Source organism: Leishmania martiniquensis, chromosome 22 (assembly GCF_017916325.1).
Source record: "Leishmania martiniquensis isolate LSCM1 chromosome 22, whole genome shotgun sequence".
NCBI classification, from domain to species: Eukaryota; Euglenozoa; class Kinetoplastea; order Trypanosomatida; family Trypanosomatidae; genus Leishmania; species Leishmania martiniquensis.
This window is the reverse complement of record NC_090157.1, coordinates 18,387-41,981: the sequence shown is the minus strand read 5'-3', so window position 1 is coordinate 41,981 and position 23,595 is coordinate 18,387. Positions and strand designations below refer to the sequence as shown.

At 56.1% G+C, this 23,595-nt stretch overlaps 4 protein-coding genes across 4 annotated transcripts; all 4 read left to right on the top strand.

Annotated features, from left to right (window-relative positions):
- Positions 1–11,785: 11,785 nt before the first annotated feature.
- Positions 11,786–14,887, top strand: LSCM1_02856 (uncharacterized protein; the record flags this gene model as incomplete). The annotated part of the gene is made up of 1 exon (XM_067320421.1): positions 11,786–14,887. The coding sequence occupies one exon, from the start codon at positions 11,786–11,788 to the stop codon at positions 14,885–14,887; it is 3,102 nt and encodes a 1,033-aa protein (XP_067178733.1).
- Positions 14,888–15,576: 689 nt separating this feature from the next.
- Positions 15,577–16,566, top strand: LSCM1_02855 (uncharacterized protein; the record flags this gene model as incomplete). Its single annotated transcript, XM_067320420.1, has 1 exon — positions 15,577–16,566. One exon carries the CDS (start codon positions 15,577–15,579, stop codon positions 16,564–16,566), a length of 990 nt encoding a protein of 329 aa, XP_067178732.1.
- A 1,702-nt stretch (positions 16,567–18,268) lies between these two features.
- LSCM1_02854 (uncharacterized protein) lies at positions 18,269–19,582 on the top strand (the record flags this gene model as incomplete). The annotated part of the gene is made up of 1 exon (XM_067320419.1): positions 18,269–19,582. The coding sequence occupies one exon, from the start codon at positions 18,269–18,271 to the stop codon at positions 19,580–19,582; it is 1,314 nt and encodes a 437-aa protein (XP_067178731.1).
- A 762-nt stretch (positions 19,583–20,344) lies between these two features.
- On the top strand, positions 20,345–22,663 carry LSCM1_02853 (uncharacterized protein; the record flags this gene model as incomplete). Its single annotated transcript, XM_067320418.1, has 1 exon — positions 20,345–22,663. One exon carries the CDS (start codon positions 20,345–20,347, stop codon positions 22,661–22,663), a length of 2,319 nt encoding a protein of 772 aa, XP_067178730.1.
- Between the last annotated feature and the right edge of the window lie 932 nt (positions 22,664–23,595).

Here is a 23,595-nt window from a genome sequence, read left to right as displayed (position 1 = left end):
GCGATGTCGGGAGAAAAAAACTCACGCTTTATGTGTGCCTCTGTCCTCTGCGTCCGTGCGGAGGCGAGAGACGATGATGCAGGCCAGCACACTGAGGCTGGCCTCCGTCTTTTCTCAAAGACGCGGTGGTGGGCGCAGACTCTGTCATCCCACACCCGCGGAAGACGCACAAAACAGCGCGGACACGGTGACCGGAAGGGCATTGCTCATTGCGCATACGTCTGTGAGAGAGGCACGAAGAGAGGTCTGCTTTTAGCCTTCGCGTGTGTCTGGGAGGACGGCATCGGTAATTTCACTTCATCACTTACCGCCCACTCAGTCATTCCGCGAGCGAAAAGAAAGAGGGCTCGGCTCGAAGGGATGCGCATGCGCATATGTGTGACTTCGAAAGCCGCTGTTGGCAGCCCTTCCCAGTCCCCCATCTCCCTTGCACATGAGACACTCTGCAAAGTGTGTCGGTATATCTATTGATATATAGAGAGAGAGGTGTATGAGTGCGTGTGTGGACGCACAGCAGCAGAAGAGTGCACGAGCAATCCTGCCGCAGGTGTTTTCTTCCCCTCCCTGTCTCGCTATCTTTGTAGCATCTCTACGATCTTCTTGGGCTGTGGGGATGCTGCTGCTCTCTCGAGCGCATCTCTCTCTTCGGCTGTCTCTAGACGTACAAACAGCACCTGGCCTCTCTCATGTCTGCTCTGAGCCCTCTCCCCCTCCCTCACCCACTCTCCGTTTTTTCCCTGGTAAAGTTCTGCCCGGACAAACCAAACACCGCCATCTTTTGCCTGGGTACGCGTTGTTCCTTTTCCTGTGTTCCCATCAACTACTTTTGTGTATGCGTGTGCGTGTGTCTGCTCGTATGCTTTCTCTGGACCCCTTTACTCTTTTTGCGCTCACTTATGCAGAGAGTGCCCCTCAGGCCGACCTCCCTTCCCCTCCCATATCTTACACATGCACACACGTACAGAGACAGAAAGATCACGAGACGTTTTTTAATACCATATTATATATATACATATGTATGTGTGAATGTGCCTCCTCCACTTTTTCGGCTTCACACATTTTTTCCGTCGCTGTTGCTTCTGTCATGGGCTCGTCTCTCTCAGTGTACTCAGAATTCAGTCAGTGCAGATGACATCGAATCTCGTTTTATTTTACCTGTGCGTTTGTGTAAGTGTGTGTGTGTATTACTTTCACTTGCCTTTATATATATGTATGTATGTAGTTATTCCACTTCGATAGTGTGGGCGTGCTCACCTCTGCCTCGACGTCATTGTTCCATACATGCGACGTGCTTTTCTGCGTGACATGCTGGTGCGCTGCCCCCCCTCGACCTTCTTTTTTCTTCTAGTGACCCTTAAATTCGTGTGCGGATGCATCACTGTGCGCGCCTACAAGACTGCTACTAAGGCTTTCTTTTTTTCCCCTTCCGCTCACTTTGTGCTCTTCGACTCAAGGGTCACTCTTCCTGCTGCCGATTTGCTCGCTTGCTGTTTTCTCTTGATGTTTCTCCTCTTCCTCTCCTTTTTTTGCGCTTCTTTTGGCTGTTGGTATCGTCGACTTAACCACCCCTCTCTTATACTCACTCAGGTCGTGTGGGCCGGTGGCTCTACACGAGCGATCGGCGCACACGCATGAAAGTGAAGGTATGAGAGGCGGGACGAAAAGCGCTTTCCTTTTCGCACTCTCCCTTTCCCCTCCCTCGTCCTCGTCTGCGTGGTTGGTCAGTCCATATTCGTTGTTTTTTTCTCCCTTCCTTACTTGCTTTGCCACGGCATGGGGGTACCATGATTTCCCTATTCTGTGCACGGAGGTATGAAGGAGCTGCCCTGTCTTGTGCATGTGTGTGTGTGTGTTTTCCTTTCACTCACAAAATGACTTCTCTGTCTTTTTGTTTGATGGTCTGCACTGCATCAGCGAACTTTCTTTTCCCTTCTCTTCTTTTTGCTGTTCATTGGCTCTGTTGATTTGCTTTCGTTCACGCTCGTTTTTTTCCTCATGTTCAGATCTCCTTTGGCCTTCAAAAGCGGCTTGCACTGTACTCGCTCTCCTGTCTGCCGCTTGCGCGTGCGTATTTGCCTTGCCCTGCCTTTTATACTTTGCCTTCATCCCCTTCCTCCCTTCTTCGCATGTGCCTGCGTGCCTCTTTTTCTCTCCATATCGAGGTTGAACACGTCTTCGTATCTGTCATTGGAGAAGGGTGCACGCGCTCTTCATGTCGTGGCTGTCTTGTGAGTTGTTTGTGCGTGCGTGTGTCTTCGCCTCCCCCTCCGTCTCTCCATGTCGAACAACTTATTTGGTGGCCTTTGGTCTTTTGTCAGCTTTTTTTTTGTTCTTCGTTATGCTCATTGTGCTGTCTTCATCGTTTCGGTACGCTTTTTTTCCTCTTTTTCGTCCACGTTCGACCCACCTGCTCGTCTTCGCTAAGACATAATCCCTTTTTGTTTTCGCGTTTTCTCATTTCAGGGCCGGGGTAGTTGGGGCTGCTTACGCCGGCCTATTTCGTACAGCATCTACCCCTGTTATCCTAGCTCCTCCTTCTTCCCCCTTGTTTTTTGGTGCCTCTCGACCTCACGTATGGTCATCAACGTTTTTTTGTGCGTGTTTAACAGGCAGCGGTGCGCGTGTTGCCTGCTGCCACTAGGCTGGTTGCTCTCTTCTCTCTCCGCTTTCGATACGGAAGACACGGGAACGCAGAAACAATGAACAGCGAGAGGGTGAAGATGCGGTAGCCGACCCTGCTCCACACGAGAGAGGAAGCGATTCACAATGGCAGTTGAACTGTGTCGCTCCATTCGCTTCACGACAATCACCGCAACCCCATAACTGAGGAGGAATCACAGCACACATTAAAACTAGCAGAAGAAAAACTTGTGTGTTTGGAAACTACCAAGAAACCGCCACGCCAACAGGGACGGTGCACGACTCACCCTCAACGGTGCCCCCCCACGCGTCTTTTCCATTCTCCACCCCACCCCCCTCCTTCTTCACACCTGCGTCATTCATTTCGGCCCCAAGGCGAGTCTGTCGCGCATATCTATGGTTCTCGAGGAGGCCTATCTGCACGCTCTTCTCTACCCGAAAAAGATTGCTCACATCCCTCACGCGCCAACATTCATGTCTCTTGAGCCTCTCTATCCCCTTCTTGTCTTTCTCCACGTCCCACCTTTTTATGTTGTGGTTGTCTGGATGGACTGAGCTCGAGGGACTTTTTCGCCCGAACTCGACGCGCAACACCGTCGATGAGCTCGCCGCAGCGAGCAACACACCCGCCATAGAGCAGAGACTAAAAAAAACTTGACTGAGGCCCCCATGGAGATCGCGCCGGTACGAACTAAACGGAACGTTAGCGCAACAGGGTGTAGAGCGTGTGCTGCCACCCAATGTGTGCGGGTTTGTAGATTCTTTTCCCTTTTCGCGCGCTCTCTCACTGTGCGGGCGTCGCACGCGCCCCGCTTCTCCTCCAACTGTTTTCATCGTTCTTCACTTTCTGTATTATTTCTGTGTATCTGCGCAGCTACTACTCATCATTGCTGGTTCCTGTCACGCCATCCATCCCTCCATGACTCTTTCTCTCAGCCCTCCCCCCTCCCCTCCGTCCTCCCCTTTCCCGTTTGTGTTCTCGGCACTCATCAATGCCCGGCATTATACGAGGATGCACGCATGAGAAGTGAGGCGCAAATGCCGGCACATTCGTGTAAGACTGTGTCCTTCGCGGCACCGTCGAGGCAACCTCGCCACTTACAACCACAAAACACGTAGACTCTTTTTTGTGTGTGTGCGTTTTTGTCGGTGTTTTTGTCGGTATTTTTCGCCCTTATCATTCGACAGGTCGAATGGGGGACTCTGCGCATAGGCGCCAGTGTGGAAGGAAAGAGGGGAAACGGGGAAAAAGGGTGGCTGAAAGCCCTCTTCACATGAATCTGTGAACGTGCCTCAGCCCCGCTGTGCGTGTCCGTGTGGAGATACCGTCTGAAAACGAGGCCTTCGTACTCCCTCTTCTTCTCTCCTTGTCACTTCTCTGGCCTACCACGCCCGCGTCTCGCCCCCTCGACATAATTGTCTCGCCTTTTTTCCGTTTCGATGAGCAGCTCTTGGCAGTCCTCAAGGTACGCGCCTCGTCTCTCTCTCTCTCTACTTGGTGAGTGTGTGCGTGTTGTCAAGACGTCAACGCCATCCGGTGCACAAGCCAAAAGGAAAACACTTCTCCCGGGGCTCTTTGGTTCCCGCTGCTGCTTTGAATTTTTTGCTTGCGTTCAGTTCGTGTGTTCCCTGCGTTTTTCCCTGTTGCTGCTTTATTATTATTTGTATATGAGAGTGGCCCTGTGGTACTGCTCGGTTCCTTTTTTTTTTCGCGTCTCTGCGCGTGTGTGAACCGCCATTGAACGCCCAGAGTCGTCCCTTTTTCTTCTGACTTCATTTTTTTTATTTTATCGTGCGGACTCTCTCTCTCGCTCTCTTTGGCAAACTGCGCTTTTGGTTGGTGTTTACACTTCCACGTCATCTCCCTCTCTTTTTCCTCCGCATCTGTGTGGTTCGACGTCGCAGCCTCATGCTTCGTCACTCGACAAGGAGGAAGCGCCAGCAGGGTCCTCAGAGTAGCAGAAAGAACTTCTCTCCATTGTAGCCTCTCTTCCTCTCTTTCTTTGGCAAACTTGTGCGCGCCTACACGCAGGCAAACTAGCGCACGGCCTAGCATGTGCAGTCTGACATGATGCCCGCTGCGCTACATCCCTTTCTCATCATCGCTCCTCCTTTCATCTCTCACATAAGGGAGGGAGAAGCTGGCGGCGGTAGACAAGTTGAGGGAGCACCAGCGCGCCAGAAAGAGGTGCAGGCGAAGGAGAAAGCACCCTGCTAAGGTTCACGTATTCCCGGAACTGCCCGCCGCTACGCTTGTTTCTCCGAAAGAGGCGCACGTATTGGGGGCCTCGGTTTCTGCCGGGCTGGATATCGGAAGCGATGGGGCCCGTTGTCGCTGGTAGACGGCTCCGTTTTCTCTGCACATCTACCATTACAGGCGTGCTGAAGGAGTATGGTGTACGTCTCCCCCCTTTGCCTCCCTTTTATCCCCCTTTCTCGCCATCTGTGAGTGCCATCATCTTCGCCCCAGTGGTGAAACGTTTTTTTTAAGCCTTCGTTTCGCCGGGGTGTTGTCTGAAGAGCCCATTTCATTTTTTTCTCTGCTTGTTTGTGTTTGTTTGTGCTTCACTTTTTGGGAAGGTGCTCGCGCTTACAAAAATGTATATACCTTCTTCATGGCTTCCCCACTTAATGTGGTTCCCCACGTACCCACTTACACACACACACACGCGCGCTCCTCAGTCACAGAGCTTTATGACTCGTTTCCGTCTCTTTTTCATTCGCAAAACAAAATGTTTTGCCGCCTTACAGAGGCCTGAGCTGTTTTTTTTTCTTTTCTTGAGCTCACCCCCACCCCCCGCGGTGATGTGACGACGTGTGTATGTGTGTGTGTGTGTTTGTGGTCATGCGAGCGGCTCTCTCTCCTCACTCGAGAGGGCATTAAGTACCTTTCGTTACGTTGTCCGTTCAAATCCGTCCTGCCTCGACAATAGCCGCGATCTTGCCAGCCACTGAGAGGCATGATAGAGAAGGGTGGGCTGGGCATTGTATCTTCACAGAGACTATCGAAAAGACCATCAGCTACTCCGCAAGCGCAAAGTACAGAAGTGCGTTTCCCATGCCTTGCGAGATTTGGCACCTCTTTCTCTGCATCCCTCGAGAACCTGCTAGGAGGTCAGAAAGAGCTCATCGGCTCATTCGTCTTCCCTCCCCCTCTCTTTCGGTTGTCGTGGAGGTAGCAGAAAGTATTCGCTCGCCGGTCGAGTGGTGTCTTTCCGCGCTTTACAGTCATACGTTCCTCGTTGTCTTCGTCTTTTTCGGGTCTCATCTCTGCGCGTGTGCGTGGCCGGCAGGGTAGATGGAAAAGCGGACGATGAAATGCGCGCGATGCGGAGGTGAAGACGGTTGGAGTAGAAGGAAAAAAAAGAATGCCGATCCGAAGCTGAGGTATCGTGAGCGTACAGAGAAGGCTATTTGTGCGTCCATCTGTGAGAGGGGTGTGAAATCGGTCCGTCTCCCTGTCCGGCACGCATTTCTCGCGTATCGCTCTGCTGTCCTCTCCGCTTCGCTTTTTCGTTTCCCACCTCCTTTTTTCGTGTTGGTGAACAACTGGAGTGCAGCAGCCGAGACTGCGTCTCGGCTGCTTACCCTGCTCCCCACACCAATCTCAGTTCTGTGGTCAATCACGCCTCAAAGATGAGAGGAGTGGAGGGAAAAACAAACGAGTACGCACGCCAGCACGCATAAAAGGATGACTGCCTGTCACTCTGTTGCAGGTCTCTCTATCACCGCGCTCCTATAGCGGTGGTTGGTCATCCCCACGGCCTCCCTTCCTCATGCTTGTCTTGACCTTCGCATTCTTTTTCCGCTCACTTCCGCCATTTCCCATGAAGCCGCCGTGAAATTTTCATGTGTTTGTGTGCCTCTTCGCAACCCTATGGATCTGCATATACCCACGCTGTTGAACTAGACACCGTTCATTCACGCGTTCTTTTCACTGTATCGGTGGCTTCCCTATCTTTCCCTCTGTCACTGCTACACTTCTCTTCGTGAGGCGTTGCGCTAGTCCTTGTCCCTCTATCTTTAACCCTCCCTTGTGATTCGGCATGCGTGCCGCAAGAGGAGGTCCCCAGTCGATGACCCTCTTCCCCCTTCTGTTTTGCTTCTTTCCTTCCTCGTTCTTTTCCCGCAGATATGGCACAAAATGCACTTACCAAAGTGCATGAGCTCCCGCTATCTTTCGCTTTTCACCTTGTCGTCAGCGTTCCTGGGGTTGCACGCGCTTTCTTTCTCTCTCTGCTTTCAAAGCTCTTTTTTTTCTCTTCCTCGCCGCAGACCGTTTACTGCTTTTCCCTTTGCTTCTCCCCTCCTCTCCGCGCGGAGGGGAGGGGAGGGTCACAGTGGAGGCACTGACCATTGCGTTTGCCCCTTCAGCGCCTTCCTCTGTCGTTTCCCCTCTCCCCCTAGACTCTTCCTTCTGCTCCTTTTCCAGCGATCGTGCGAGCCCTTCATATCATTTTTTACCGCCTCATGTATTGTCTTCCTTTCGCCGACGCGCGCAGAAACGCCTGCGTGTATTGTCGCGCGGGCGGGTGCCACTCATCTTGCCCAGCCTGCCCGCCCCCTCCTTCTGCATGTGCTGCCACCCCGCCTATCCCCCTCCTACACAACCCCGGATCTTTCAAAAAGGAGAAGGGAACAGAACGCCTCGTAACATGTGTAGCACCGTGCGACAGCTCTCATGTGGCACTTTGTTGCTGCTGCGGTCATATGTGAAGAATGCGTGGAGCTAATCACCTTCGCGCACGCTGGTCGACCTTGAGACAAGCAGCATCAGCGGCGTCATGGAGCAGGAGGCGCCCTTTCCCTTTGCAGTTCTCCTACCCCAGTCTTTCTCTCCATGCTCCTTTCATGCTACTGCGTGGATAGCCTCAGCCCCGGCATGCTGCGCATGTGTTCAGCGGGGGCAATACCACCCCATACCTGCCACGCCGTTTAGCAGCGCAAGGTAAGCAGCGCCGAAGGAGGAAAAGCGACGTGCACCACCAAGCAGGGACTCGTGCTCACGCGAATATGTTGCACAAAAGGGGCAGTCAGTTGTGCATCTGGCCACAGTAAGCAAGCAAGGAGAGACCGAAATGGAAGCGACGGCGCGCTAAGAGCGCTAGAAGGAGGGTCGAGTAGATGATTGCTCCTACTACCAGCAACAGCGGCACAGTCTCTCTTTCCTCAACCGTCTTTCTGTCTCCCCCTCTCCCTTTCTCTATCAGGGTGGTTGTGTATACCGCTCTTGTCTCTCTCTCTGTGTGTGCTTATGATCGTCCTTTGTGCTGTTATCCCCGCTTTCCAGATTGCACTCCGGCACGACCGGTACGTCATCTTGAGCGGATGTGCGCTTCTGCTTTGCCACCGCTGTCCCCAATTCTGGGGATTTTAGGGTGCTTCTCTCAGCAGCTCCGGATGGGGACGGCCTGCGTTTGCTGCCTTTGCGAGAGTAGCCGCCGGAAGGCCCAGCGGTGCAGGTACGCGTACAGAGAGGGACCATTCGCCTCTTCACTTTCTGTTGCGCTCGCGCTGTGCCTCTGTTTTCGCTTTCAGTGTTTTCCCATCTGCTCGTCTCTTTCTCTATAGCTCTTTGCAAAGCAGTAGTGGACGGACAGAGGCGTACGCCACTATACCTTCGCGCGCCAGATCGGTAGAGAAATGACACTGTTGTTGTTGCTGCTCTCCCTTCTCCGGTCGTCGTATCATATCCTTTCGCCCTTTCCTCCTCCCCTCCCTCCCTCACCTTTCGATCATATTTCGTTGGCGGTTGCACTTGGGTCGGTCATTTATGTTAGCGATCCCTCTCACCCTCTCTTTTCCTCGACGCTTGCAGCATGATCCGCACACACCTGCTTCCCCCGTGCCGTTGTCCGGGCTCGTGAAGAGTGGCGATAGCCCGATGTACGTGTAGCGCTGCATGTCGGTGTGGTTGGCGCGGCTATCGGCTACTTCGGCATATTCCATTCGCTATTCTGTTTTTCCTCTTCCGCTGTTTTACGTAAAGAAGTTGAAGGAAAACACTTAGCGAGCGAAGGCACCCGCGGTAGGGAGAGGCCACAGGAGCGGTGCAGTGCGCTCCAAAGGTGTTGCTCCCTGTTTTCTACGCGATACCATCTGGGCAATGCATAGAGTATCCAGGGGATAGCACTCCTACGCGCATTCACTTTCTCTTCCCGCCCGCCCGCTCTCTGCTCCTCACGCTTGCACTTCAGCCAAACACGCTCTTTCTTTTGGTTTCCTCTCACTTCTCAATGCTGTTTCTCGGTTTCAAAACTATTCATATTTTCGCTGTGATGTCCTGATGCTCCGCAATCCCTCCCTCTCCACCCCCCCCAGACACACGCACAAGCCTTCCCATAAGATTGAACACATGCAGCTATAGTTTCGGATGGCGTGGTGAATGTAAAAACGTTCGAGCGCCTCTGTGACGGTTGTTCTGCATGGATATATTCCAGAGCAGTACAGACTGACTGGCATGGAAGCGATTTTTTTACGCTATGAAAGTGCAGAAGAAACCTACGAAACGCTCTGCGAACCTTTGTTTTTCGAGCTCTTTGGTGTTACGGCAGCTGTGTGGCTCTTCTGTGTCTCCGCTGCTGAGGATTTGTTTCTCTGCCGTTTTCCGTCTGCCCGTTGTGTGCAATGTACGCATGAGCTCACTCGCGGACAGTATCGCACTGAGCACGGAAGGAGTCCAACGGAGGCCAGAGCTGCATGGGTGTGCTATCCCTCTCCTCCATTTTCCCCTTTCGCCTGTTTCCCCCGACGCTCCTTTCGCGACGACCCGCTCCGATCTGAGTGGGCATGCGTCTGCTCTTGTGTCGAAGGGTATCTATCGCACAGTAAAAGATGAGGAGAGAAAGAGGAGTGGACAGGGTAGTCACGGCCGGAACTAAGAAACATTTCCAGCATGTTTCTTTTCGCGATCACTGTGTGTGTCTGAGTAATCCCTCCGGTGTAACTCTCTGTGGTGGTCGCTGATGCTGCCGTTTGACGTCTATCTTTTTCCTCAAGTGATACAGAGCGGCAGTAGACATCATTAAGAGCCCCTTTTCACTTCACTATCTCTGAGCCTTTTTGTCGTTATTTTGATGTTTTTTTTCGTTTTCATGTCTACGGGGTCCCCTGCAGACGAACCCCCCCCCGCACCCTCGCAGCGGTGCCCTTGCGTGTTCGGTGTGTTAATGCTTTTCGTCCCTCGCTCGCTCTCTCCCCCGTTGCTTCACTTTTTCTGCCCCTCTCCCATTCTCTTCACCCTTTTTGCGTCGCATATGCAGGCGTCTGTGTGTGTATGTGTGTGCACCGATGTGTCGTTGTTGGTCCTCTCGCGTAACACCATGGCAGTGGATCGCGCTCTCATTCTCTCTTCGAACAGCGCCTGCTCCGCAACAGCAAACGACGTCATCACCTATCAACACAAAAACGCTCCCATGGGCAACGGCTGCTGCTGTACCTCTCTACCGAGCATTTCCCTTCGATACATTGCACATGCTCCGAGGAATTGTGGTCTACGGTTGAGGCACCAACATCAAAACTGCTTTTTTTTGTGTGTTCCTCCCCTACTTTGGTTCCCTACAGGACTGTATGTCAGACACGCCTCCCCGCATTTCGCACGCGCACATTGCGGACTTCCAGTCGCCTCCCCCTCTCCATCTCGCTGTGGTAACGCTGTATGAGAGAGGTGTCGAAGGACTATGTGTTCATGTACGTGCCCTAACGTCGATCTTTTTCTCCTCGCCAAAGAGCGCATCCGTCCCCGTTTGTTTGCGCGCGGGTGTGCTCCTCCGCTCTCTTTGTTCGTTTCGTGTGTCAGTGTGCGTGTGGGTGTGGGTGTGCTCACTCTTTTTCATGCGTGCACGCACGGGTGCGTACGCGCGCAACGAACGTGAGGAGGGGCAGCCATCGTATGGCAAGCGGACTAGGAGCCCTCGCGCTGTTTTTACTTTCCTCTTTATCTACCGCCTATGTTGTGGGCACGGTGGAGTTGCACTTTGATGCCATTCCGATGGCGCCGCAACATTGTCCGCTTCGCTTCCTTTTTTCCCTGCCGCCGCTCTCCTACGTCTCAGTTCTACCCACTCACCTTCATCCCGCCCATCGGCGCGCACGCAAGAAACTGCTTCACAGCCGTGAGGTACCGCACGTGCGTCAGCGGAGAACCGCCCTCACTGGGACGTGTCACAGGATAAGTGAAGAGTGCCTCTGTAGCCGCCGTGCTTTCGTGTGAGGCGAGCAGGGGGAGGAAGGAGGAGAGCCTCGCGTGTTTCGTGTAGCGTCGAGTAGTGGCCTCTCAGCAGTCGCGATGTATTCCGTGTGTTTCTGTGCTTTCTCTCTTCGTTTTTCCCCCTCACGCTTGATGAGTCCGCAAGGGGGAGAGGCAACGCGGTCTCGGTCAAAGGACGCGAGAAAGAGAGGGCGACTCCCAACAGCATCCCCGGCCGTCATGCGATCGCTCTCATATCCCCCATTACTTTCGCCGCGATTTCTTATTTCGGAAAATAAGACAATGCCGATGAACACGCCAACATCAGATGCGCCGACAGAGCTGCGGCGCGTGCCATGCAGTGTCACGGTGGGGGGCCCACAAGGCCATGTGGCCTGCAGTTTTCGGTGAAGTGAGTAGCACCGCTAACACGGGGGTGCCATAAAGCACTTGAGGTTGCCTTTCTCATGAGAGAACAGGAGCAGCCCAAATTTGGGCGAGGAGAGCGTTTCGAATTGCTGCAGTCCATTACACAGCCACCACCGTCGCGCAGCCCCCAGTGCACCGTCTTGTCCTCGTCACCAACTCTCCCCAGCACCCTCATGTTCCTATCACCCGTCCTTCGCATCGGTGCACACCGCACCACACACGCGCACGCGCACACACATACGCGTAATCATACATACGCACACCTTACGTCTGGCGCCATCTGTTAACGTATTTTTCTTCACTCTGACTTCTCTCTCTTCACGCTCCATCTCTGCCTCACCCTTCCACCCTGGCCGAGTGCGAAAGACGGGCAAGCCGACAGTACCTTTCGGCAACGGAGAGGTGCAAAAAAAGGGCGGGGGCGATTAGACACAAGGTGACGCTGGTGGGCGCCGACAGGTCATGCCCTTCTTGTGTCATGCTGACACCTTGAGGAGTACCGCTTTATCTTTTACTTCTCAGCTGTGCATGCAGTTTCAAAACCTCAAAGCGCTCAGCGAGGCTCACAAAGGCGAGCCGCATCGCAGATGGTGTTGTCCAGCTAATGATGCATGGCACAGTGCCGTCCATGCCGATAGCGAAGCGGGCGTCTCGGACGCACAAATAGCCGGTGTGGAGGCAGCACTGGAAAGGATGCTGAGCGAGGCATCGGCGCCGTGTGGTGAAATGCTCCAGTATGTACTACGCCACGCCAACGTAACGGACAACGCTAGCCATGCCGAGTTCCCGGGTCCGATGTGCACACCTCTCTGCAAGAAAGACGCCGCCCGTCTGCGTGAGCGTGTGTACACCGTCACGGAAAAAAGCGACGGAATTCGCGTAGTGGTAGTAGCGATGTGGAGACCTCGCTTCCCTGCGTGGAGGGCTGAAGATGCCGCCAACGCCGGCGCCGCATCACCGAATCTCTCTCACCTCACGAGCGTCTTGGCATTGGAGCGGGCACGCCGTGCGCTGCGCCGGTCGGCGAGCGGGGACGAGGATGCTGTGGCCCGCGTGCCCCTCACCCTCGGAGAACGGCGCTGCACCCTTGAACTGGGGCCGAATCGAGAGGTTTGTGAGTCAGAGTGTTTCACTCTGACGGTGGAAGCTGCCGCTGATGGCACTTCGCCGTCAGAAGTGGTGACTCTACATCGCCACCCGCGTGGCCGGCATTTCGCTTACGCGGTGGACCGTTCACTGGACGCGGCTTACCTCTTCATGGATGATCACACGACCCTGCAGTACCACACCTTTGTTATGGATGCTGAGCTGATGGCTGTGCACCAGTCTACGACATCGTCGCCTGAAGTGTCCAGGTTGGTACTTGGGGCGTTCGACCTCTTCGCGTACGCTGGGGCGGCAGATGGAGCCTCGGTGAACTTGGCAAAGCGTACCATGGCGGAGCGGTATCACGCGCTTAAGGCGGTAGTGCGCACATGTGCACTACCCGACATGACAGACAACTGCAGCTACGTGTCGTGGTACGCCAAGGACATGTGGGCCTTTGCCGAGATGGGCGCCTGTCTTGCAAAGCTGCGCTACTGCACCGAGTCGCAATGCTTTCTCTACGACGGTCCGTACGGCCCAACGGAGAACGACGGTCTCATCTTCACCCCGGACGAATTTCCTGTGGCGGTGGGCTCCAGCAGCGCGCAGCTGAAGTGGAAGTGGCGGCACCTTCTGTCCATTGATTGGCTCATCCAGGCGTCTGACAAGCAACCGGACATGTACACCGTATCTCTCTTCTTCGTGAAGAAAAACTACGGTCATCGCGAGGATGTGGCAGGGCACTGGCGGCTGCGGAAGCCGATGCATATCCTCAACCCACACAGCTTCGAGATGCCGGTGGATACAGCTGTCGTAGCCGAGTGCTCCTACGACGACGCAACACATCGATGGTACATCCAGCGCCTGCGGCCGGACAAGCTCGGTGCCAACTCCATCATCACCGCCATCTCGGTGTACGAGAGTCTCGTGGAGAACATTTCCCTTTCACACTTGCTCGAGCTACTGGATCTGAAGTCGGAGAGCGCAAAGGCGCAAGCCAACGCCTTGGAGTCCACAGCACGCATGCACGTCGGCGCTGCAGCCACGTGCGTGACGCCCTCGAACGCCTTGAACGCGACTGAAGCCGGGACGTGCGTGACGGCCAAGCTGACGCTGCGCGCCATCCGCGAGAGTCGCGGAAACGCAGAGCTGTATCTCAATGCCTACACAAACAACACGAACAAGGCGGTCATGTACCCGCTGCCGTTTCCTCTCCGCAAGATACGCGACTGTATCGGGCTCGGCCTCCACCCAGGAGTCGGCGATGGCGCGTCGGTGCCCAGTCTGGAGGAGGCGCTTTACATTCAACTGGCCAACGCCGGCGGATGCTATGCGTGGTCGGACTGCGTTGTCGACGCCTTCTATGACGGCGACAGTGGTTGCTGGGAAATCGTCCACGTCAACCCTCGCGGCAACAACAAGGATGCCATCTTTGACAACATCATCGAGCACCTTGACTGGCTCTTGCGGCACCGCACGTCGCCGGAGGTGGCGACGCTATTGCAGGGTAGGAGGGACGCGCCACTGGTGGTGAGCCGCCCTCCCACCTCCGAGGCCACTCAGCGGACCAGCAAGCACTACAGCGCGGTGGCAAAGGAACTGGCCAACGTAGAGCGCAGCGGCCTTCGCCGCTTCAATAACTGGGTAAAGTCTGCGCTGCTCTCTACCACGGCAGCAGCGATACGGCGCGCGCTCAAGCCTCCAGCAAAGCTTCACGCGTTGGATCTCTGCTGCGGTCGTGGTGGCGACCTGCTCAAGTGGCAACATATCCGCCCCGCCTTTCTTTTCATGACGGATGCCTCGGTCGAGTGCGTCGCGGAGGCGGCCGCCCGCTACAGTACTTCCGAGGGACAGAGCGTCAAGGTGACCAACGGGAAACAGAAGGGGTTTCCGGCATTCTTCGCCGTACACGACGCCTTTGACGCGGCCTCCGGACTCCGGGAGGACCTGCTGAAGCGGGGGCCATTCCAGCTGATCTCATGCCAATTTTCAATGCACTACGGATGCCGGTCGAAGGAGGGCATGCGGTACTTTGTCAAGGCCATCGCAGACTCCTTGGCGCCACACGGCCGCTTTGTCGGCACCACTGTGAGCGATAAGGAGCTCCTTCTCCGCGCCAAGGAGCACGGCGCTGAGTTCGGTAACGACGTGTACGGTGTGCGCTTCGGCGCAGATGCGTTTGCGCAACTGCAGTCCGCCAACTTTGAGCCTGCCAAACTTTCTTTTGGGGTGCCGTACGTGACAAAAGTGGAGCGAAGCGTGCAGGACCTGACGGAGTACGTGGTGCCGTGGGGTGCTTTTGTAGAACTCTGCGGGGAGCACCGGCTCAGGCTCGTGCTCGAGGACGATTTCATCCACTACTACGACCATCACAAGGACACAGAGCATGGCAAGGCAATGACGCTGGAGCAGCACCGCAAACGTGACAGCAACGGCAACGTCGTTGACTCTACGCTCTCACCAAGCGAGCGAGCGGCCGTAGGGCTCTATCGGCTCTTTGTGTTTGAGAAGACTAACGCATCAGCGCCAATGCTAACGGGCTGAGGGAAAAGAACATAAGCGTGCGGAGCGAAGGAGCGGAGCGGCTCGCCCAATGTGTTGCAGCGCTGCCGTGCAAACGGCGTGGTTTCTCGGCCGCTTTTCCTCCACTTCTCATCGCTCAGTCAGTCGAGAGCGACGGAACCGGAGGGCGGAGCGGCCAAAGTGAAGCTACCCTCTTTCTCACAGCGCAAAGGTGAAGGCGAGAACGCATCGTTCACTGAAAACACTATCGAGTACAAAACAGAGAGGAATGACTGAGCGTGCAACCTTCTCGTTCTGCACGTGTGTGTGTGTGTCTACATGCACCCTCTCTTCAACCGAGGCATCAACGCCCATTTTGTCGCCGCTGTCCACGTGGCTGAGGCCGGCTGTACCGTCTCCACTGTGTGATGCGCGACATTAGAACTCCGCCGTTGTTCTCTTCTCCGCCATTTCCATCAGCCCACTCTTCCCCCTCCCCTTTCCCGCTTTCCTCTTGCTTTGGTGGTGACGTACTTTGGTGCCGTTTCACCGTGGCCGCACCCTTCTCCCTCACCGGCGCTTATTTGTTTTTTTTTTTCGTTGCTGCTTCACCCGTTGGCTTGAATTTATCTTTACTTCAGCTTCCGCCTTCACCTTTCTTCTTCCCGCACTTCGGCCTCTCCCCTCTGTTGAGCATATTCCCTTCGCCTTCCTTAAAACGTAGTGGCACCATGTTTGGAGTAGGCATGGATGACATGCTGAACGCCATGCTCAATGGCGGGATGGGCGGTCCTGGCTTCCGTGGGCGAGCACAACGCAGTCGACGCGGACGCGACACCGCGTACGCCCTCCCTGTCACCCTCGAAGACCTTTACAATGGCAAAAGGGTGGAGATAGAACGCAAGCGTACCGTATTATGCCCTGATTGTAAAGGTAGTGGCGCCAAGAGGAAAAGCTTTTCACGGGGCAGCAACATGTGCCCCGTGTGTCGTGGCAGCGGCTCGCGTGTGGTAGTGCGACAGATGGGAATGATGGTGCAGCAGATGCAGATGGTGTGCGACGTGTGCCAGGGCTCCGGCGAGCACATAGACTCGCGCGACCGCTGCGGCCGCTGCTCAGGCAGCAAGACGGTAGAGGTGGACGCGGCGCTGCAGGTGGTCGTGGAGAAGGGCATGGCGCACCGTCAGCGAATTACGTTTCCGCGGATGGCCGACGAAGAGCTGGGGGTGGAGCGCGCCGGCGACTTTGTCGTGGTACTGCAGCAGGTGAAGCACGATACCTTTACCCGCGACGATTGTGACCTGCACATGCAGCACCACCTCTCCCTTGCGGAGGCACTCTGCGGTTTTCAGTTCAAGTTCACCCACCTTGACGGTCGCGAACTAGTAGTGCGGCAGGCGCGTGGAACTATAACAAAGCCTGGCGATGTCAAGTGCGTCACAGGCGAGGGTATGCCGGTGTATAAGCAGGCCAACAAGTTTGGCAACTTGGTCATTGAGTTCATGGTCGACTACCCCGATCACATCGAGGCGGAGCAGCTGCGGCTGCTGCGCGAAGCACTGCCACCACCAAAGAGTGTGGACGTGGCTGCGCACGAGGATGCCGGCGAGGTGTGCTACGTGACTCAGGAGGACTTATCCATCTTGGAGGCAGAGATCAAGAAAGACGAAGAGGCAGAAGAGGAGAACGAGGGCCCACAGTCCGGCTGCGCGGCGCAATAGTTGGAGTTCGCTTGTTGGTCAACCGTACCAGGAGGTGAAATGTAGGGGGGATAGAAGGGGTGTCAGTAGTGCTGGTCTACAAGTGCTCCTGTGCGTCTTGGTCTGACTGTGTGACTGCGCAGCTGTTGGTGCATCTGTGTGTGAGTATGTGTGTAAGTGTGGTCTCTTGTACGTTATTCGATGGGCACTGCGCTCTCTCTCTCTCTCGCTCGCTTTGCTCACCACCCGAAATTGCCTCGCTCCTCCATCCCCTCGCATCCACCGCGTGCGACTTGTCTGCTTACTCGATTTTTCTTCCTCTATTTCGCGTCTCCGGGCGGGCGTGTGGTGACTGGATTACCTGATTCTGCCGCAGTGCTTTTTGCGCCCATGACATTTGTCTCACCCGTTGGCCTACAGCGCTCCTTCACGCGTGGCTTCGTGGGGTTTGGGAACGGGGAGGCAACACACATCGAAGGTGTTGTGGTGCTGGTACGATAACTCTTTAATATTTAACTACACGGCTTATTCCTCCCTCCACCCACCCTCGAACATACACGCAGAGGAAATCAAGATTTTTTCACTTTTACAAACTCCGCAGGTTCTGATGTGTATGCGTAAGCGCGTTTGTGAGTGTGTGTGGACTTGCGAACTCGTTTCGAACGCTGTTGCGCTTGTGTGCCCTTGCGCTACCCTTATCCGTTTCACTATCCCCATTGCTCCTTTCTTTTTCAAAGGGAGGTGCTTCGGGGATACAAAGGATGGGCAAACTGTCGCGCCGTCCTTGAGGCTACTGACACACCAGAAAAAGATAATGTGACGTTAGTTGGGCGTCCACTCTCTCTCTCTCCCGACCCTGCGATGATGCAGGGGACGCCTCAGCGAGTGATATTTAAGGGTCTAGTCCCCGACTCTCGTGGCGGCGGCCTTAGACAGCGACGACGCGTAGAGGTGAGGGCGACGTGTCGCTGCCGATGTCGGTGGTCAAGTCCTGGAGTGCGCCGCGTTAGACAGGCCTCTGCCAGCAAGCACATCTGCGCCATTCATGTGATAGTCCAAACGTCAACAGAAGTCGAGCGTCTCGCACGCGACCCTCGGCCTATCTGCCGGTGTGGGGAACGATCGTCGCCAGAGTGGATGGCACATCTGGCGACGGACATCATCGCTGACGGTGTTAGGCGAAAGGCGCTCTCAGATCGCTGGGGCAGCTATAGTGAAATAAGCTTGTACACCTACGCTGGACCACGCGTGACGGGCCTGTGATCGGCTCAGGTAGAGCGGCAGTTAGCGCATTTGGTATAGTGGAATCAGCGTCAGCACCGGAAAATAACATGTCCCCACCTCGTGTTTGTCAGGCCCTCAGTCTTGCAATACGCACCACTGTAAACTCATCTCTATCCAGGTGCCTCGACGAGACGTGCTGTGGGTGCGGTCCAGGCCTTTGCGCACTCAGCAGCTCCACTCCCGTGTTGTCTTGTGGAGTGCTCTGCATCGCTGCATCTGCAGTTTCTGCCACACATATGCGCGCGCATTGAGCGTGTGAGGGGAGTGGAGTGAAAAACGGGGCCACAAGAGGGCACACGCAGACCCTCATTGTCATTTCACCGCACCACACATCCCAGAGAGAGTGGGGCAGGAGGTTCCAGGTCCATCCCATGCAGCGAGAAGAGAGCTGCTTCGCAAAGGGGGAGACCAAGACGAGCCGAACAAAAGCGTTGCTGCAATGCCGGCGCCGCTGCCTCTACGAAACGAAACAGCCAAGAGGTCTAGCGTGCTTGCCTGTGCCTTTTTTTTCCAGACTTGCCACGTGTATGCATGCGCCCTTTCTTCGAGCATAACTGTCCTCCCCCCCCCCCCTGCACACACACACACGCGCATCACCTCTTCTTCACCCTCTCCTCACTCTTCGTGTCCCCTTTTATCTCCGAATGCGAACTCGGCATGTATAGGACTGATAAGACGCGCCGTTTGTGGAACTGTTGCTCACTGGCCTGCATTGGTACGGGCGCGGGCCAAGCCACCGGCTTACACTGCCGCGCAGCCGCAGCATGTGCGGCACGTACACGCCTGCATTCACTGCCCACTCTCTTCCCTTACTGCGTGGCCTCTCGGTTTCTCTGCTTTGGTATCCCGTGACGCTCTACGCCTCGTGCGGCAGTTCAGGCTCATGAGCACGCACGTGGTTACTGTGGGTTCTCATTGTGTGCACCACGAAGTCGCTCAGGCCTTACGGCAGTTTCGTGGAGTGCGTGTGGAGGTGAGCGAGGCGCTGAAGCACTGTGACTTCTCCAGCGGCTCGTCCTCGGTGCTGTACTACGACGTGAACAGCGCAGAAGTGCAGCGGGATCAACCGTCACTGTTGCTCCGCGTCCAAGAAGCGCGCCGGCGGTGCGGGAGACAGCCCGTCATTCTAATGGTTCGAATGGACACTATTGTGGAGGTCTCTCTGGAGACACTCACGTGGCTGAATCTACAGTGCGGTGTGGCACAGCAGTGTGGACTCGTCCTCGTGTGGTCGGTTGATGACGCGGTGCAGTACCTGGCGAGTCTGGCAACGTCCGCTGTGAGGTCTCTTGAGTTCAGCGGGGCGGCTCGCCCGCTGATCGGAGACGCGCCGTTGCCGGTGCTCATTGATGCCCTCACGCAGACGCCGCAGGTGGTCACGCGCAACGACGTGGTGCGCATTGCCAATCGAAAGGCCAGCATGGCAGATTTACTGATGAGTGAAGCGTCCGAGTTGGAGAGCATTGCGGGGCTCGGGCACAAGAAAGCAGCCCGACTGCAACACCTTTTTCGTACACCATTTCTCTCTTCGCACTACCGGGTCGACTCGTTTACGCCGGCTGGAAGAGACGGTAGTTTCCCTACCGCGTCAACAGCGAAAGAGGTGCCCGTGCCGCAGGCCACGGGGGAACCCCTAACGCGGGATACAGCGGCATTTAGCATCAACACGGCGGCAACCACCGAAGGAAAGCGCCTCATGATGCGCGCGCTTAGGCGACGGCGTGATGAGGAGGACGAAGAATGGGACGCATGAAGACAACTGCGCATTCATCGTACGTGAGCCCTATGCACTTGTTGGCACACCGCCACTACCCTGCGCCAACGGTGACCTTTCCGGTAAGCACTTCTTTTTCTCCCCCTGCTCTTTCAGTCCCGTGCGGTATGAGGTAGGAACAGTGTATGTCACTCGCTGGTCGCACATGCTGTCCGGGAGGTGATGGTGTGTACCTCTTTCCTCTCTTCCGCACCACTTGCCTTCCGTCTTGTAAGCGACGGTGCTCTGGTGAAGGCAAAGCGCCTGTCACCGTGACCGACAGCTGAAACTGCGTGCGCCCACACGCGCGACTCTCTGTTATCACGAGCGCCCGCTCGATCTCTCGGGCTCCTTTGCCACTCGCAGGTCTCCAACGCCTGGCCTCTTCACCTCCCTCCCACCCCCGAAAAAAAAACCCGTTGCCCCTCATAAACTCACAGCATAGCACTCATCGCGCCCGCCGCACCTGAGAACCACGCACGCAAACAGCCACTCCGCCACGCCCTCTCTACTTCTCCATACACACACAGACACACACACACGCACTGCCCAATCGACGTGTTTTCGAGCGTGGCAAGTCAGCAACGCCGTTTGCTGAGCGCGGGTGCCCTCCCGCCTCTGCTCTGCGGCTCACCACAGAGAGCGTGAAAAGGGGGCAAACGCGCGCCGCAGGACACGCTGTGTTTGATCGTCGTGTCTTTTTTTTTTTGCTTTGCCGTTGAGGGTGGTGACCGCTATCGCTTCGTCGGCTTCTTTTCCGCCATGGCAGACGCCGACGTCGCAGACGAGTGCAGCGCGCGCGTTGCGGATGAGCTGCGGCGGGAAGTTTACGAGTGCCCCAGCTGCTTGGAGCCAGTTAAGCAGCAGCAGCCCATTTGGTCTTGTCAAGAGTGCTTTCAAATCTACCACTTTGCATGCATTCGGCGCTGGGCGCAAGTGGACCGAGATACCGTTGTCTTCTCTTGTCCGCAATGCCGTCACGTGCAACAGAAGCCACTGACAGACCTCTGCTTCTGTGGGAAGGTGTCGAAGCCGAAGTACGACCCGCTCGTGACGCCTCACTCCTGCGGTCGCCTCTGCGGACGCTTAAGGCCGTTTTGCACGCACAGGTGCCCTGCACAGTGCCATCCCGGCCCTTGCTCACGATGTGGGCTGCTAGTAGGGCCCCTGCCGTGTCCATGCGGAGCCACAACCTATACCTATCCTTGCGGGCAGCGCGACCCACAGACGACTTGCGACAATCTGTGCAAGCGGCCCCTGTTGTGCGGCACGCATATCTGCCTCCGACCCTGCCACACAGGGCCGTGTCTACCTTGCTCCGAAACGACGACGCTCACCTGTTACTGCGGTAAAACAAAACAGCAGCACCCCTGCACCAAGGAGGCATCGTTTGCGTGCAGGAGCGTGTGCGGTAAGCCATTGCGATGCGGTGAGCATACGTGCACATTACTGTGCCACGACGGTGAGTGCCCACCGTGCCCGTCAGACCCAGCCAACGTTCACACCTGCCCCTGTGGCGCTTCCGAGCTAAAGACGGTGCGTCACGCATGTACCGACCCCATTCCGCTTTGTGGGCGCGTATGCGACAAGACTCTTTCATGTGGGCAGCATCGGTGCCAACTGACGTGCCACTCAGGCGCCTGTCCGCCGTGCACGTTGCGCGTGGACACGTCGTGTCATTGTCGAAAGGTACGCAAGCGGTTGTCATGTGCAGAGGCGCAGAACTTCACCTGCACGTATGAATGCGGCACAAAGCTCTCGTGTGGGCGGCACAAGTGCAAGGTGGTCTGCTGTCCAGATCGAAACAAGACGCAAGCAGATTCGCACACGTGTCTTCAGGTGTGCGGCCGTCCGCTTCCATGTGGACACGCGTGCAAAGACCTCTGCCACGCCTCCACGCAGTGCCCGTCGTGCGTGCACGTCGTGACGGAAACGCTCACGTGCTACTGCGGGGCGGAGGTGCTGCGGCCGCCGCAGCAGTGCGGCACACAGCCGCCCACGTGCAAACGAGCGTGTCGCATTCCACGTCCATGCGGACACCCGGTAAACCATACCTGCCACTTTGGGCCGTGTATCCCTTGCCAGACACTCGTGAGCCGCCGCTGTCCCAGACACAACACGTCGGTGATGCTACCGTGTGGCGTTACGGATGTGGTGTGTGAGCAAACCTGTGGGATAGAGCTGCCCTGTGGACACTTTTGCGATCGTGTGTGTCACAGCGGGCTGTGCGTTGAGGAGGCCAATCCGTGCCACCAGCAGTGCGATCGGCTGCACGAGGAATGTGGGCACCGCTGCGCCAAGCCATGCCACGGCGCCTCACCATGCCCGCCGTGCTCTGTGTATCTGAGGTGCACATGTAACTGCGGTCGTGTCACACGCAGTCTCCCGTGCGCCAAAGTTGGGAAGCGGAAGGTAGAGGGGCCCAACAAGTTCTCGGTGGTTGTCCCGTGTGACGACGACTGCCTCTTCACGCGTCGCCTCGACGTGCTCACGTCGCTCAGCAAGACAAAGAACGAGAGGTTTCTGTATTCTCTTACACTATGGGAAGCCGCTAAGCAGGACTCGAGCGCCGTGCAGCGGGCGGAACGCCAGCTTCTGAACTTCGTCGAAGGAAAGGAATCGGTCGTCTCGCTTCCTCCCGCCAACTCGGGCACCCGCGCGCTGGTGCACTCACTCGCCAAGTACTTTCATGTGCATTCTGAATCCGTTGACTCAGAGCCGTACCGCTCATGCCTTCTGACCAAGACAGGCGCCACCGCTGCGCCACCTGTGCTCCTCAGCGAGGCTGTGCGGGACTCGCACATGGATCCGCTGCAGTTTCTCATGCAACGTGCGAAGCCATCGCTCAAAGGGAAGCTGTGCCTCGTCGTCACGGGCCCCCAAGTGAACGAAATCATGCTGATGACGCTCTTGAGCGACTTGGCCGGGCGATTCGTGATTGCCCCACCGGAGGTTGGAAAGGATGGCACGCCGTCCTTTCTTATCACCTTTACGACGCAGAAGCGTGTGGAGGAGGCTGTAAAGAAGCTGGAGGCGGGCAATGGTCAGCGCACCTTCACTGTCGCGCGCGCTGACTCGTAGGATAGTCTGCACACACGTGCTTCAGAGCACTGAAGGGGGTGACAGAGATGGGCACGAGGCACTGGAGGACACCAAAAGGCGTGCGCGAGTGCGCGAGGATAAGAAGGATGCCACGGCCCAGCCGCATGTACCGTCTTCTTCCGCCGTGCGTGTGTCTGTGTGTGTGTGTGTCAATGTTTTGGTCGGTAGTGTGACAGAGAATTCCTTTTTCTTCGAATGTGCATGCCTGTGTGCGGCTCTCTGCGCTCTTCACCGGCCCATTATACCTTTTTGTCGTTTAACTTCGAAGGCTGGTGAAGGTGTGTAGCGGATCGACGAAGCGTACGGGCCCAGCCTTTCTGCTCTCTCGGGTGCTGAGGGTGGCGAAGTTCGTGATGGCCGTGTGTGTTCGCTTTATTCGCTCTTTTTTTTAGGTGCGGCTGTGATTAAGTGCAGGAATAAGCTCAGGCCTATGGCACCTCTGTCGCTGCCCTGTTCGTTGTATGCGATGTTCTCAATTTTCCTTTGTCGCGGGTAATGCGCATCGTATCTCTTCTTCTCCCCATACCCCTCCCCCTTCTCTCTCTCTGTGTCTGTCTGTCGGCGGTGGCGATGCCCTCTCTTCGCTGCTCTTTGACCCCTCGACGACTTTCGCCCTCCCATCATTTTTATTCATTTTGTTGCCAACCGCCTCTTAACATCTGATGCGTTTGTGGGCCATTCGGTGGTGTTGCGGACCGAGAGGCGGAGGGAGGCCGCGACCTTTCCAGGTGATGGAATGCTGCAATGCCAGTAGCACACACTGGGCCCAAAGCACCGCAGTCCTCAGCATCGCGGGCGGCAACAGGGAAGCGCAAAAGGGAAGCAGCGATGTGTGAGTTTGTTCTTTTCCGCACAGCATCACTTCGCACACGCGACTTCCGAGAGAGTCGGTCGAGCACTCTGGCGCCGAT